At 46.8% G+C, this 14,722-nt stretch overlaps 1 protein-coding gene across 2 annotated transcripts in view; it reads left to right on the top strand.

Annotated features, from left to right (window-relative positions):
- Nucleotides 1-14,722, top strand: part of MYLK3 (myosin light chain kinase 3) — a 103,855-nt gene that overhangs the window by 76,028 nt on the left and 13,105 nt on the right. For both annotated transcript variants that reach the window (XM_088451124.1, XM_088451123.1), the window contains exons 6-11: nt 3,834-3,927; nt 5,562-5,671; nt 7,540-7,681; nt 8,051-8,121; nt 8,197-8,325; nt 9,877-10,029. In XM_088451124.1, the coding sequence (XP_088307250.1) occupies nt 3,834-3,927; nt 5,562-5,671; nt 7,540-7,681; nt 8,051-8,121; nt 8,197-8,325; nt 9,877-10,029 (699 nt within the window). The remainder of the gene's footprint in view (nt 1-3,833; nt 3,928-5,561; nt 5,672-7,539; nt 7,682-8,050; nt 8,122-8,196; nt 8,326-9,876; nt 10,030-14,722) is intronic.

Here is a 14,722-nt window from a genome sequence, read left to right as displayed (position 1 = left end):
TGCAGGCCAACAACCAGTGACTTTATAATGCAGGCCACCAATCAGTGACTTTATAATGCAGGCCACCAATCAGTGACTTTATAATGCAGGCCACCAATCAGTGACTTTATAATGCAGGCCACCAATCAGTGATTTTATAATGCAGGCCACCAATTATAATGCAGGCCACCAATTAGTGACTTTATAATGCAGGGCACCAATCAGTGACTTTATAATGCAGGGCACCAATCAGTGACTTTATAATGCAGGCCACCAATCAGTGAGTGAACTTAGGGTCTGATTCAGCGTTGTACTCAAAGCTGATGTTTATGGATTTGAGTGATTATCAAGTTGAACTGTGCATGCGTCAAGGTACATTACTGTAGTCGTACGCAGAGACTTTTTACTCGCAGTGTGATTGACAGCCAGGGAGCGTTTGGGGAAGGTAACTGGGAGTGGCGGCAAAGAACACAAGCGTGACACCACTGTTTCGGGGGCGTCACACCCCGAGTCTACAAACCAGTGCGCAAGACATATGGCTCCAGCGTCACAGTTTCCACGCCATTCCGCAGGACCATAGACTCAATCAGGACTGCCATAATAGAATGATCTGTGACAGATGCTGCGTCTTTGTACGCAGATGCTTGGCTTTGCAAAGTTGCCGGTGGCCATCTCAATACATCTTCTGGCATCTGCAACATTTGCATATTTTTGCATAACTTCTGCGCACGCATTTGCAGCAGCGGTGGCATTAGTATACAGCTCTGAATCATACATGCCTGCTTTCAGCTCTCTCCTTCCGGGAGGGAGCTGTCAGGCTTCCACGGCAGGGGGGAGGGTCGCGTCTGAAAGGGGGCGTGACACGGGTGATAGGGTGATAATGCGGTGGATTATGGGGCGTGGCCGCACAATTGCATCATCGTGGCCCTGTCCCCTCTGCACAATGACGAAAATTAATGGCATTGTGAAGCAGGGGCGGGGCCACGATGACACAATTCAATGCGAAACGCGTTACCGCACCCCCTTTGGGGGTTTCTATTGTTAACGTTGAGGGGTAGGGCGGTAGTTCGGCGGCCGCCAGGAGACTTGCCTGCCTTTCCGGGGGGCTGGGAGCAGCACCCGATTTTCGGGAGATTCCCGGCCGAATCGGGAGGGCAGGCAAGTCTGCTCTGAATCAGTTCCTTAGTCCTAAAGGCAAGGTCTCTTAGTGGCTCATAGTGTTATGAGAAAAGAGCTTGGAGTCTAGAGGTGAAATGCAGGAGGGGGCAGGAACGCACAGGTGTACAATAGGCAGCACTGCCTATGTAAATGCCTCTCTAACACTACAGGCAGGGCACGGCACAGACTTTAAGGCCCCGGTATTCCGCCCTGTCCCCCTCTTAGCACAGCCGCTTGTACCTGGAGACAAACGCTTTAGCTGCCTCCAAGGGGTCAATCCAGTTAGGTGCGTGTTTGTTTTATGAAAGTCGCACTCCTGGGAAATGTGAAATCCAATTAGAAATGCCTATTCGCTCTACTTGTGGCGAGGGTGTGCAAATTTTCTATAACATGTGACTTGGGAGAAAAAATGGGGAACCCATCCTGGACCCCATAAAAGTTAAAACTGTGTTAGCAGGTTGTTCGTGGGCATAAGGAAAGTACTGGAGGTTTTTAAACTGTGTCAAATGGCTGATATGTGCATTTAAAAAAGAAAAAGATGACAAAGAGCAAACTAATCACAAACTAAGTAAAAGAAAAATGCAAACAAAAAGTAGAAAAAGTCTGAATCAGGGCCGGGCTATTTTTTTTTTTAACGGCCTCCTGGCCGCTCGCATAGCTATGGGTGACCACCCACAGCTATAGCGAGCGGCCAGGAAGATGGTCACGATGGTCAAGACCATCGTGACCATCGGGCTTGCGACGAGACCCTTGTGGTAGGGTCTCGTTGCCCCAAGCCCCAGAGAGATTTCGGCTCTATCAGAGCCGAAATTTCTCCCACTGACATCACTCGTGATGTCAGTGGGGCCGGCCCCAGACGGAGGCGTTCACATGGGAACACCTCCGTTTGGGCAGCCACTCTCCTGGTCCACCCACCAAAGGGGGCGTGCTGTCACTCAACATCGACAGCACGCCACCTTTGTTGCGAGACCCGGAGCGACGGAGTGCCCGTCGCTATCTGGGTCTTGCGCATGCGCACGACGGAGCCGGCTCCGTTGTGCGCATGCGCACTGGCCCACCATCGACCTGGTTGCGAGCGCACAGCACTTGTGACCGGGTCTGAATCAGGCCCTGTATCCTCACATTTCTACCTTTTAAATAAAGATTTTTCCCTACCTTGCGCACAGAAAGACACGAATTTCCTCTGGAAAAGCAATGCGAGTTTGGAATTGGATTGCTTTTGCAATTCTCAGCTTGAGTTTGCCGTGATAACTGCTTGCACAAGCCAACTCGCACCTAATTGGATTGCCCCCCAATAGTTAAGCCACTGCCACCAATCAGGGGGCCTGATTCAGCAAGGATCGCAAGCACGCAGCCGGCCAATTTTTGCGATCTGCGCATGTGTATGCATCACAGTGTGCGTGCGCAAACTAGCCACTGCGATCGGGAATGAGAGCGCAGTGTGTACGCAGACCCATGGCGGAGTGATTGACAGGAAGTCCCTTTTGTGAGTGGTGACAGGGGGGTGGTTGGGCGAACGCAGGAGTACTAGTGCGTTGGGACGACGTTGCAGGGGCGTGCATAAATTAGCCACTGCATTACCATACGCAGCCTGAGGTCTCATAGCGTGCTCTGAATTAAGCAATTCCTGAGTGAGGTCTGACCTGCCTTATCTGTGCGTATGGGTCCAATGTTACTCCATGTTACCGATTGTTTCGCTATGTTGCCAAAGTATACAGATGTGAGTACTGGGCGTCATTATGTCAGGCTGCGATCGCATTGCGAATGCAAACATTTACATATTCTCACTGATATTAGCAACTGCGCTGCGTGCTTATAAGCATAAAAGTGATCCATGCTGAATCGGGCCCGATGTACGGAGACCTACTGACACTCAGATTGGTGAACTTTACGCACCATTAATGCAATGAAAGTGTTTGGATTGTGGACATTAGAATTGACCTTTACACTTTTGCACAGTGCACTTTTCCACAAACCTAGTTGCATTTCTAGTCTGATAGATAAATATTATTATCAGTTTATAAGACCCTCCACCTACACTGGTCCAAACGCTAGTAGTTTTGCAGGGGCTATGGTCAGAATGCCGATGCCGGAATCCCGACCGCCAGAATCGCGAAGGTAAGTTTTGGGATTAGGGGGAGGGTTAGGGTCTGACTGCAGGGGGGGGTTAGGGTTAGGCTGCAGGGGGGAGAGGGTGGGATGGGGGTTAGGTTTAGGCACGGGGGGAAGGTTAGGTTTAGGCACCGGGGAGGGAGGGTTAGGGGTAGGTTACAGCCATCGGGATGGTAACCTGGTCGGCATCCCGAGTGCCTGCATCCCGTACCCAACCCATTATGACATATGGAGAACACCATCTCTATGACACGGCTCCCCTACTCGTAAAAGGAGAATAGCCGATTGTGGGGGCGTCGGCATTCTAACCTGGTCGGTATGCCCGCGTCGAGATTCTGCCCGCCGGGATCCCAGAGCGCCGGCATCCCGTACCCAACTCGTTTTGCAGGCTGCATAATGTACACTTTGCAAATGAGCCCCACTGAGTAAAGTCCATGGAAAGCTGTAGAAACAGTGACACCTGCAGGTTCTAAAACAAATACTACCATGAAATTGCAGGTGAGAAGATGTACATGAATGGATATATTTAGTTTTATTGTATTATGTTGACCATCATCTTATTCTTATGCTCTGTTTATCAACAGGGGGCGTTTTGGTCAAGTTCACAAGTGTATAGAGGTAACGTCCGGACTTCGCCTCGCTGCCAAAATCATCAAAGTCAAAGGGCCCAAGGATAGAGTGAGTAATATATAATTATAGCAACCATTGTATGAACTCACCAGGAACCTTTGACATCACTGATGCAGAACTTTGACATCACTGTGTGTACAGAACGGATATACGCTAAAGTGTTATTGTTTTTTATCAGTTTTATATGTCTAATGCAAACATGAAAAAGAAAAAATGTATAAAATGTTCCCATTTCAGGACTTTTTATAGATACTTCCTGTGTTACCAACTTCGGGGGCCGGCTCTAGGAGTGTTTGACCAGTGCAGTTGCACTGGGGCGCCACCCATAGAGGGCGGCACCCCTCCCCAGCATCCCGATTTCAGCGGGACAGTACTGTCCCGCTGCTCCACCCGCGGGCCGAAGTGGTCCGCGGGTGGTCAAACCGGGAGGCTGGGGACCCCCACCGCCGCAGCTGCCGGACCCCCGGAGAGTGAATGGATGCCGTGCGCATGCGCGCGCCAACCATTCACTGACGGGAGAGGGCTGGGGGAAGCACAGTCAGTGACGGAGTGCTGGGCTTTACCCCCAGCCTAACGTTATTTGGAGGCGTGCCATGTGGGCACACCTCCAAACAACGTCACATAGGGGGCATGGCCTATGGTAATTAGGCCACATCCCCAAATTGGCCCTGCCAACTTCTGCAAGCAGACTGCCATTGTCATTGGCCCTGTCTCTTGAATAGGGATATGCAAATTGATTCTTCTGATTCCAACCAGATTGCAGAGATGTGTAGGTCGGGGAAAAAAAAATTTCATGGTTGAACAATTTGACTTGGTGTCAGGGCTGTCATAATTGGGAATGTGACCAAATTAGGAAGCCCCAAAAATATTTGAGGCACATGCCCGAACATTTGATCATAGCCTGAACAGATGGATTAAGTCAAGCATCAAAAACAAATTAGTATATGCATTCTCAACTACTACAGGCAATAAAGCATAATAAATGTCAATAGTTACAGCTCCTTTTACATATTTCATCTCCAGATGCATAAACTGACATTTTCCTGGCATGGAAAAGCAGATGGAATTCAGGCTTAAAATAAATAATTCTACCTTTTACAAAAAAATAATTTAAATTAAAATATCATTACGCTAATTATCATTTGCTTTTATTAACATTTTCTGTTACAGTTAGCATTATTTAATGTGTCATGTAAAATTAAATATAATTAAACTTTATTTTATTCATGCACAAACTGTAATTTACTTTCTGTGATCCTCTAAACCATAAGCCGCAGTTGCCACGCTAAATTGATCAAATCTGTAGATAAGCCTCACAGTAATGGGCTTTGCTATATTTTAAATCATCCTTCTAATACATTTGCCCTTTAGCTAAAAGTTGAGGGGAATCCAGAATTTTTGACAAGTGTCAGTGGATTTAATTTGCATATTCATAAGCCTCACAGTGGGAGTTGCTGTCAGTGCGCTATAACATGAATGGGGGGGGGAGATGGAGGTGGAGGTTGGAAAAAGGCACACAGCACTGAGCCTGCCTGCAGTTACTCCATGTACCAATTATCTGTTTATTTATTTACTTCCTTTCACTAGAGGTCTAGATAACCAGGAGCTAGATCTGGTTCCATGGTTGGGATATGGACGAGTAAAATATTAATAAAATGGAGATGTATTCTTTGTTTCAACAGGAGGAGGTGAAGAATGAAATTAATGTTATGAACCAGTTAAATCATGTGAACCTGATACAATTATATGATGCCTTTGAGTGCAAGAACGACCTCACCCTGATCATGGAATAGTATGTATAATGTCAGGACGAGGGGGGTGTTATTTGGGCATTAAATGGAAATATTCCATATATATATATATATATATATATATATATATATACTGGCTGCAATATGTATCCATGAGCATTGAACAACCAGATGTGTTGCCAAAGGAACACACGTTGGTGGCCAAATTATAGTGGCATCCGTTTTTTGGTGGGCAGTTTGGTGAACGGATTGGAAAAGCCTCATTTTCCTGTTACCTGAAGACTGTACGCAGGTTAATGTGGTTCCAGAGTTTTCTTTAGCCTCATTATTATCACATCTGGTGTCATCAAAAATTGTTTCGATCGGGAAATAATTTTGGCTCCACAAATCTTTGCAATTTGGAACACTGACAAATGGTTCTGCAAAATTGCCATCCTGCTTTATACCGGCTTATAGGGAAAGTTTTTTTTTAAGACTAACTATTCCTTAAAATCTGGACTTGCATTATTCAACATAGAAAAATGTGTTTGAAAGTTAAATATCAATGTAGCAGTCTCTACATCCCCAAATCTACCACTAATACCAAAAAGTCACGTCCTAACTCTCTTAGGGGAAGATGTATCAAGCCGTGAAAAGCGTGTAGAAGTGAATCTGTGGAGCAGTTGCTCATAGCAACCAATCAGCTTTGAGGTAGGATTTATCAAGTACATTCTATAAAATGATAGGTAGAAGCTGATTGGTTGCTATAGGCGTCTTCTTCATTGGTCACTTCTCTACTCTTTACACGGATTTATACATCTCCCTCTTAGATAATTACACATTTATTGCAGTAAGAGAAAAATATTGTGTTAGTAACACTTTCTGAGATAAAACTGTGTATAAATCCACCAATACGTACAGTTCTGTCACCTAAGTGGTATATTTATGAAGTCTTTTTGCAAGTCACCACTTCCCGGCAGCTTTGACCCCAGAATTCAAAGCGACAGTAATATTAAGTGCAAACACCGGCGCGTTTCGCACTTGATATTAGTGGCTTTTTAAATTTTGAGATCAAAGTCGCAGTGAAGCGGTATCTTGCAAAAGCCGCTGCTTTGTAATTATACCCCTAAGAGACTACAAGAATGTCACCAAAAGTCTTTGTAAATGTCCCAAAGAAATGTATAATAGAGAAGATCCGCCGTTTCAAGAATTAGTTAACGTCTGTATTCAGCAAAGGTATGGAACCGAAAGCGGGGTGTAGTTAATAGACCGGTGGACTACATGGTGTACAGTATATCCCAATAACTAAAGCCCGAAGGGGAACTTAAGATAGGCGTCGAAATACCGATGCCTATCTTGATCCCGACGTTGGAATACAGAATGACGCCGGACGGACCGATCGAGGTAAGTCCGGGTATCTCAGCACTTAGCTGCGCGCGGGGGGGGGGGCGGGTTCAGTTTAGGGAGCATAACTGGGTTAAGGTTAGGTTTTGGGGGGGAGGTTAGGGTTAGGCACCCCCGGGGGAGGTTAGGGTTAGACACCCCGGCAGGAGAGTTAGGTTTAGGGTGCGTTAAGGGTTAGGCACCCCCAGGGGAAGGTTAGAGTTAGGCACTGGGGGGAGGTTAGGGTTAGGCACCACTAAGAGAGGGTTACAGGGGGGATTGGGGTAGGGATATGCTACTTACCTACCCTGTTGGAATCTCCTCCTTTTGTGCTACCGGGGTCGGGATATGAACGCTACTGGGGTCGGGATATTCAGCCACCGGTATTTCGTACCCATTCCATCGAAAGCATTTATTTAGTTAATTATGAACTCTTGATTTATTTTGGTTATAGCAGTAATACATAAAACGTATACATCGGATATATAAATGTTCGATAGTGGGTTTACATGCCCTTTCATTTCTCTTCACGTTACTTCTTTCCCAGTCTGGATGGTGGAGAATTATTTGATCGGATAACTGACGAAGACTACAATCTCACTGAGCTGGATGCTATCATGTTTTCCAAGCAGATCTGTGAAGGGATCTACTACCTGCACCAGCAGTACATTCTACATCTAGACCTCAAGGTTAGTCAAGTTAGGGAGTATAGAATACGATATAGACCAGTTGGTGGTCTGTTTAAAGGAGAGGCGTGGAATTGGGAAGCGTGGAAGCTGATCGCTTCAGGAGCTTACATGACCTAATGTTGTTTAAGATATGATGACGTAATTCCTTTCTTCCAATGCACACCATACTGCATGTCCATAACTGTACTGAAGGACACGGCAGGACACCTTTAGGGGCCTAAAATGTCAAAGTAAAAATTTTTAAAAAATAACTCTGTCCTTAAGAAAACCTTAATCTAAATGGTTTTACGTGAGCTATTTTAATAAATAAAGACATGCCATGAAACATAGGTAATAAATAATAATAAGTACATTCTTTGTAATCTTCAGCCAGAAAATATTCTGTGTGTCAGTCGCACTGGAAACCAAATAAAGATTATTGACTTTGGATTGGCAAGAAGGTAAGTGACTCTGGTCTTCAAACTGATAATGAGTTGGGTCTAATCGTGAAGTTATTGACGTGTCATGGTTTCTAGGTACAAGCCGCGAGAGAAGCTGAAGGTGAATTTTGGAACTCCTGAGTTTCTGGCCCCTGAAGTGGTGAATTACGATTTTGTGTCCTTCCCAACCGACATGTGGAGTGTGGGAGTCATTACTTACATGTTGTGAGTCACTTGCTGGCTTGAATTTCACTACAAAGGTTGTTATGTGAATCACCAGACTTACTTCCAAAGCTTTAACTAGAATTATGTAACTACAAAGGGCTGTAACTACAAAGGTAGTGGACAAAGTTTCGAACTCCAGGGTCACTTGGAACCCAAAATGATTATAAACTGTTTACAGGAGGAACCAACAGTTAAGGCCTGTTCCATGCATGGGTACATAATGGTTGTTCTGCTGGAACAAGGAGAGAGGGAGCGAGGGAGATGTTTAATATAATTCAGTAGGAGGCAGTCACCTTTAGTCTTCTACAGGCCTCTAACTATTTACTAAATAATATACTCCTAAGGGGTCTATTAATTATTTATGTGCGGTATGTAACATTCTGTATTGAAACTTATCGCAGCGCTATGGAATGTTCTACCACTGCTATTTATCATGCCAGGGGCTGTTCATAGAGCCCTAGGAGAAACCTCCATACACTGCGTTGATATTTTACCCATTCAACGGCAACCTAACACTGGACCTGATTCAGACTCGCTCGCTCGCGCACAGCGGTCGCAGGCGGGTCGATGATCCCTCACTGCGCATGCGCGAGACCCGGCCAGCGACGGGCGCTCCGTCGCTACGGGTCTCGCACCAAAAGGGAGCGGCTGTCGATTTTGATTGACAGCTCGCCCCATTTTGGAGGCGGGCAGGGGGGTGGCTACACAAACGGAGGCGTTCCCAAAGGAACTCCTGCCTTTTGTGGGAGGCACCACTGACATCACCAGTGATGTCAGTGGAGAGCTTCCTGGTCTGTTAGAACAGGAAGCTCTCTGGGGCTACCACAAGGGTGTCATCGCAAGCCCCGATGGTCGCGACCATCACTTGGCCGCTCGCAAAAGCAACAACCAAAAAAAAAAATGCCATGATTCAGAGCGAGCGCTCTTAAAGAGCGTCCGGCTCTGAATCAGGCTCACTGCCAACAAAAGTTAAAGCTACAATACATGCTGATGTCTGTGCATGCACATCGTGGTTTCAAACAGAGGGGATCCAGTGAAACTTCTGCTGCCTCCTATTGCCACTTACAGCTAATGCCATTCTGGGGCATATTTCTGAACGTATTTATATTGCAGGAAATCCCCAGAAACTGAAATTTTTGGGGATCCCCTAAAAGGTAAGCAGCCTCTGGAAGTACAAAGGAGGATACTGCAGCAGATGACTCTCATTTTTCTGCGCTCCCTCCATCTCCCTCCATCTCCCTCCATCTCTAAACGAAAAATAAGCAGCCCCCCCGTAGTTCTATAGGGGCCTGCAAAACGGTCAGATTTCCCAAGCTCCAGAACGCTTAGCCCCTGCATCATCTGAAGATGGCGTTAGCCCATAGTAGCCTATGTGCTACTGTTTTGCTTTTGTTTTCCAGAGAGGGATCCGGATGGCCACACATGCGCTGTAAAGGCGCCGTGTTTGAACACGGAAGCAAAGCGCTAGCCTGCATTTAATTTCTGGTTGTAGTCATGTTTCTCGGCCATAGCGTGCAATTACTGACCAACTCCATGCACCTCTGTCTTTAGACTTAGCGGCCTGTCTCCTTTTCTGGGAGAAAGTGACGCAGAGACCATGAACTACATCGTCAACTGCAACTGGGACTTCGACTCTGAGACATTCAATCAAGTGTCAGAAGAGGCCAAAGATTTTATTTCCAGACTGTTAGTCAAGGAAAAGAGGTAACAATCTCCCCTAACTGATTATTCAACTATAAACTCCCAAACACACATCTGCCTGTTATGTTGCAATTATGTTGCAATTGAGTAATGTTACTCTATGTAGGATAAATAAAGTTTGTCTAACACAGTGGTCGGGGAACAATGGTAAATTACCCCACATGGGGTAAAAATGAAATTCCTGGGGTTAATGGACGGACAGCGTGGCATGCATATGAATATAGAATGACTCATATGCATGCCCGGCTGTGCTGCAGGGAGGCTCTAAGCCGGACGCCCGCTGAGATGTTATTACCAGCGGGCGCCCGGCTCCTTCCCTGCAGCGCCGCGTTAGCCGGAGGCTGGAGTTCTCTTCTGAACTCCAGCTTCCGGCTCTCACCATGCGCACTATGGGGGAGATGTCATGACATCTCTCCCATAGTTCCGAGGAGCAGCCGGGCGGACAGGACAGCGGCGGATGCAGGAGCGGAGATTAAGGTAAGTGGTTTTTTTTGTACAAGCGGCACTACAGGGGCATTATATGGGGGCACTGCTACAGGGGCATAACTATGGGGGCACTACTACAGGGGCACACTACTACAGGGGCATTATATGGGGGCACTACTACACAAGCATTATATGGGGGCACTGCTACAGGGGCATAACTATGGGGACACTACTACAGGGGCATTATATGGGGGCACTACTATATGATTTCCTTCCTTTCAAAGCAACGGGGTAACGTCGGCGTATCTAAATATATTTTGGGGTAAACGGTAAAAAAGTTCCCCTGACCCCTGGGCTAACGTATCATTTATTTACTAACATTTGCTTATATAGGGCCAGAATATTCTGTTGTGCTTTAAATAAGGGCTCTATGTATTAAGCCTTGGAGAGAAATAAAGTACCAACCAATTAGCTCCTAACTGTCATTTTTCAAACACAGCCTGTAAAGTGACAGTTAGGAGCTGATTGGTTGGTATGTTATCTCTCTCCAAGGCTTAGTACATAGACCAGGGGCGTTTTAAGAGAGAAGAGGGACCGTGTGCAGGCTCAGTGCAGCCCCCTCCTCTCGCCGCGGCGGGCGCGGGTGGCTAAGTGCCAGAATCTACTGTACATGCACAGGTCTCTGGGAAAATGCTGTCTGCACCGTTTTCTCGGGAATAGCAGTATTATGCATGCGCAAGCCACCGGGAAAATGGCTGCCGACATTTTTCCAGCGATATTTGCTGCTCTGCAGCGCCGGCCGGCACTGTGGAGACAACGGACAGGTTAGTATAGAGACTATAATGGATGCAGGGTGTGCGGTGTGGGCCCCCTTGGACCCAGGGGCTCATGTGCACCACACACCCTGCGCCCATTATAGATATGCCCCTGACATAGACCCCTAAGACCATTGACGCTTTAAAGTAGAATTACACCTCAATTTACTCAACTGATATATTTAGAGGAGATAGAGCTGTAATATTTTAATACAACTTTTGTCGTTACATAAAAAAACAACAACAAAATGCCCCACCCCAAACTAGACACCATTTACAGCTACACACACCCAGCATACAACCATAACTCTACTGGTAATTGATAGCTGAAGGACGACAGCTCCGCCCCCAGCCAAGGATTCAGATTAGTTCACCTATGAGGAGAAGCATTCAAACTAGTGTTCCCAAATCTTAGTAAACTTGTGCACGTGCTCATTGTATAAGTGCCAGAGTTGCGGGATGTTCGGGAGCTTCCAGCTCAGCTGGATGATGCCGTTATTATATATGAGGTATGTCTATTAAATAACGAGACTGATTAAATAACTCATCTTTATTTATTGGTATTACAAATTTAATGTTTGTCCCCTTCAATATACTCCCCATTAGCACTAATACATCGCTGTAGTCTTGTTTCCCACTGGTGGAAGACATGGAGCAAATCCATTTCTGTTAGTTGTTTCAAGATATCTGCCGTTTTCTTCTTTACAGCATCAACTGATTCAAAATGTGGCCCTTTAAGCCAGGGGTCTTCAACCTTGGCCCTCCAAGCTGCTGTGGACCTACAAATCCCAGCATGCACTGCCAGTTTTAGCATGCTGTTATATCAAAAAGGTGGCAGTGCATGCTGGGATGTGTAGTTCCACAGCAGCTGGAGGGCCAAGGTTGAAGACCCCTGCTTTAAGCACTGATTTAACTTTTGGGAAAAGATAAAAGTCGCAAGGTGCTAAATCGGGCGACTATGGAGGATGTTCAAGTGTAGTAACGTGATTGTCGGTCATAAACTGCGTCACAGAAAGTGCTGTGTGAGCGGGCGCATTGTCCTGGTGAAGAATGAAACCATTTTTCCACAGTTGCGGCCGTTTCTTTCCGACTCTCTCTCTCAGATTTTCCAAAGCTTCCTTATAATAATGCTGGTTACCTGTTGTGCCTTCTGGAACCCATTCTTGCAAAATTACATCCTTGATATCGAAACAATTTTACTAAAAATGTCAAATTGACACGTTGTTCAACTTTTAAACTTAGCATTTTTTCGGCACTCTACAGAAAACACAACCAAATTAAATGGCGACTCACAGTCAACTGAACATCATAGAGTGTTGCTGTTTGTCCTGCAGGTTGAGACAAGTTCAAGGTTACTACGTATGCAGTTAGAACCAGTTCTACTTTGTTTACTAGGTGGAATCACAGTCTCGTTATTTTATAGACATACGTTGTACAGAGGCCCTGATTCAGAGCCGGATGCTCTGACAGAGCGCTCGCTCTGAATCAGGGCCGTCTTTCCTGATTTTTAGAGCGGCCTCCTGGCCGCTCGTATAGCTGTGGGTGACCACCTACAGCTAAAGCGAGCGGCCAGGAAGGTGGTCGCGATGGTGAAGACCATCGCGACCATCGGGCTAGTGACGAGACCCTTGTGGTAAGGTCTCGTTGCCGCAAGCCCTGGAGTGCTTTCGGCTCAAACAGAGCCGAAAGCACTCCCACTGACATCACTTGTGATGTCAGTGGGGCCGGCCCCAGACGGTAGGCGTTCCCATGGGAACGCCTCCATCTGGGCAGCCACGCCCTCGGCACGCCCACCAAAGGGGGCGTGCTGTCACTCACCATCGACAGCACGCCCCCTTTGGTACGAGACCCGGAGCGACGGCTTGCCCGTCGCTATCCGGGTCTTGCGCATGCGCACGACGGAGCCGGCTCCGTCGTGCGCATGCGCACTGGGCCACCATCGACCCGCTTGCGAGCGGTCAGCGCTCGCGAGCGGGTCTGGATCAGGCCCAGAGTTTGTAGCAGAAATAATCTAACAGTATTTAGCACCATCACATCTCCATCTGAAGAAACAGCATAACTCTAAGTGTACTGGCCTAACCTCGAACCTTAATCTGTTGCCAAAAATAATATCCTGAGTCACATATTGTGCCACTACTAAGGTGCATAACCATATGTTTTGGCAAAGCTAATGTGCATATCTGGTGCCAAGACTCATGTAAAGAGCAAAACTTGGTGCCAAGACTAATGTTCAGAACCATATCTGGTGCCAAGAGTCAGATGCAGAGCTATAATGGGGACCAGTATCGTACTTACCTGCTGCTCTGACTTTTCCCACTCTCTTCCAGTTCAGGAAGGGATCCCGTTTGCAGAAGCTATCAGCATTGGCTGGTTACACTGCTCCTGTCCTATGCTGGTCTCTGACAGACAATCAGTAGTAGGACAGGCAATGCTGATAGCTGTGGAGTCTGGAAGGGAGAGAACCAATGCACTGCTCTGTACAGTACTTGGTGGGGTTTAATGCTGGTGTTGGGACAGGGGCATTATTTGGGAGGTAGGGAATGAAGTTTAGGTGAAAGGAGAGAGGTGATTTAGTGACATATAATAGGCAGATAGGTGAAATTGGAAAATTGTTAATGTGATGGGTCTGGTTGGTGCAAAGGCCTCCCAAAGTAGATTAAACCCAATGTGTAAACTCCTGCTTGCGGAGTTGTAAAGGTCCATGGGGCTTTCGGATAGCAGAGGAGAATCTGCATGGAGCAATAGTGAATGGATTAAAGCCAGTGGTGTAACTTCCGCCATATCGTCCCATGCGGCTTCTATGGGACTAGGTGATGATGGAGGTCCCAGCTATGCATGGGCCATTCAATTTTAAGGTCACCTCTCGAACCTGAGCTTGTGCAGCAGCCAGGTCATGTGCCATGGAGCCTGTTTAGTCCTCCAATTCCCCTGTGATGGAACCAAAAATCCAAATGAGGCTCCTTCATGAATGCTCAGGACAGTACTTAGCTGTCGCCGAGCTCACCCCAGAAAAGGAGGCCCAGAGGCTACTAGTTATAGCCCTGGATAAAGCACACAGTAGTACAGTGGTGGGTAGTTCCTTGGAGGGTGAGCTGTTTATCCATTACCAGGCTGCAACAAAATACCCTGCCACGTCTGTGGCAAGCCATTGGGGATGAATGCTGTTACATTATTTAAAGCTGGGTACACACCTAACTGCAGATGATACACACTGCACAACCATTGTCTGTCATCTGGCTGCGGGTCCCGTCATTGGCTGTGCAGCACAGCTGGCGCAATATCGTTCACAGACATATCGCAGGTACACACTGGCCAACGGGCACACGATATCTTGGCTGATCAACTGTTCGGCCAATATATCTGCCAGTGTGTACCCAGCTTTACATGCTCCTCTATTGATAAGACACAGCTAGACCAGACCCTCCAACAAGACCCGTTCCACCAGGCACAAAATG

This window comes from Taudactylus pleione, unplaced genomic scaffold, assembly GCF_031769625.1.
Source record: "Taudactylus pleione unplaced genomic scaffold, aTauple2 ptg000537l, whole genome shotgun sequence".
NCBI lineage: Eukaryota > Metazoa > Chordata > Amphibia > Anura > Myobatrachidae > Taudactylus > Taudactylus pleione.
The sequence above is the reverse complement of the archived record's forward strand: the minus strand, read 5'-3'. Positions and strand labels throughout refer to the sequence as shown.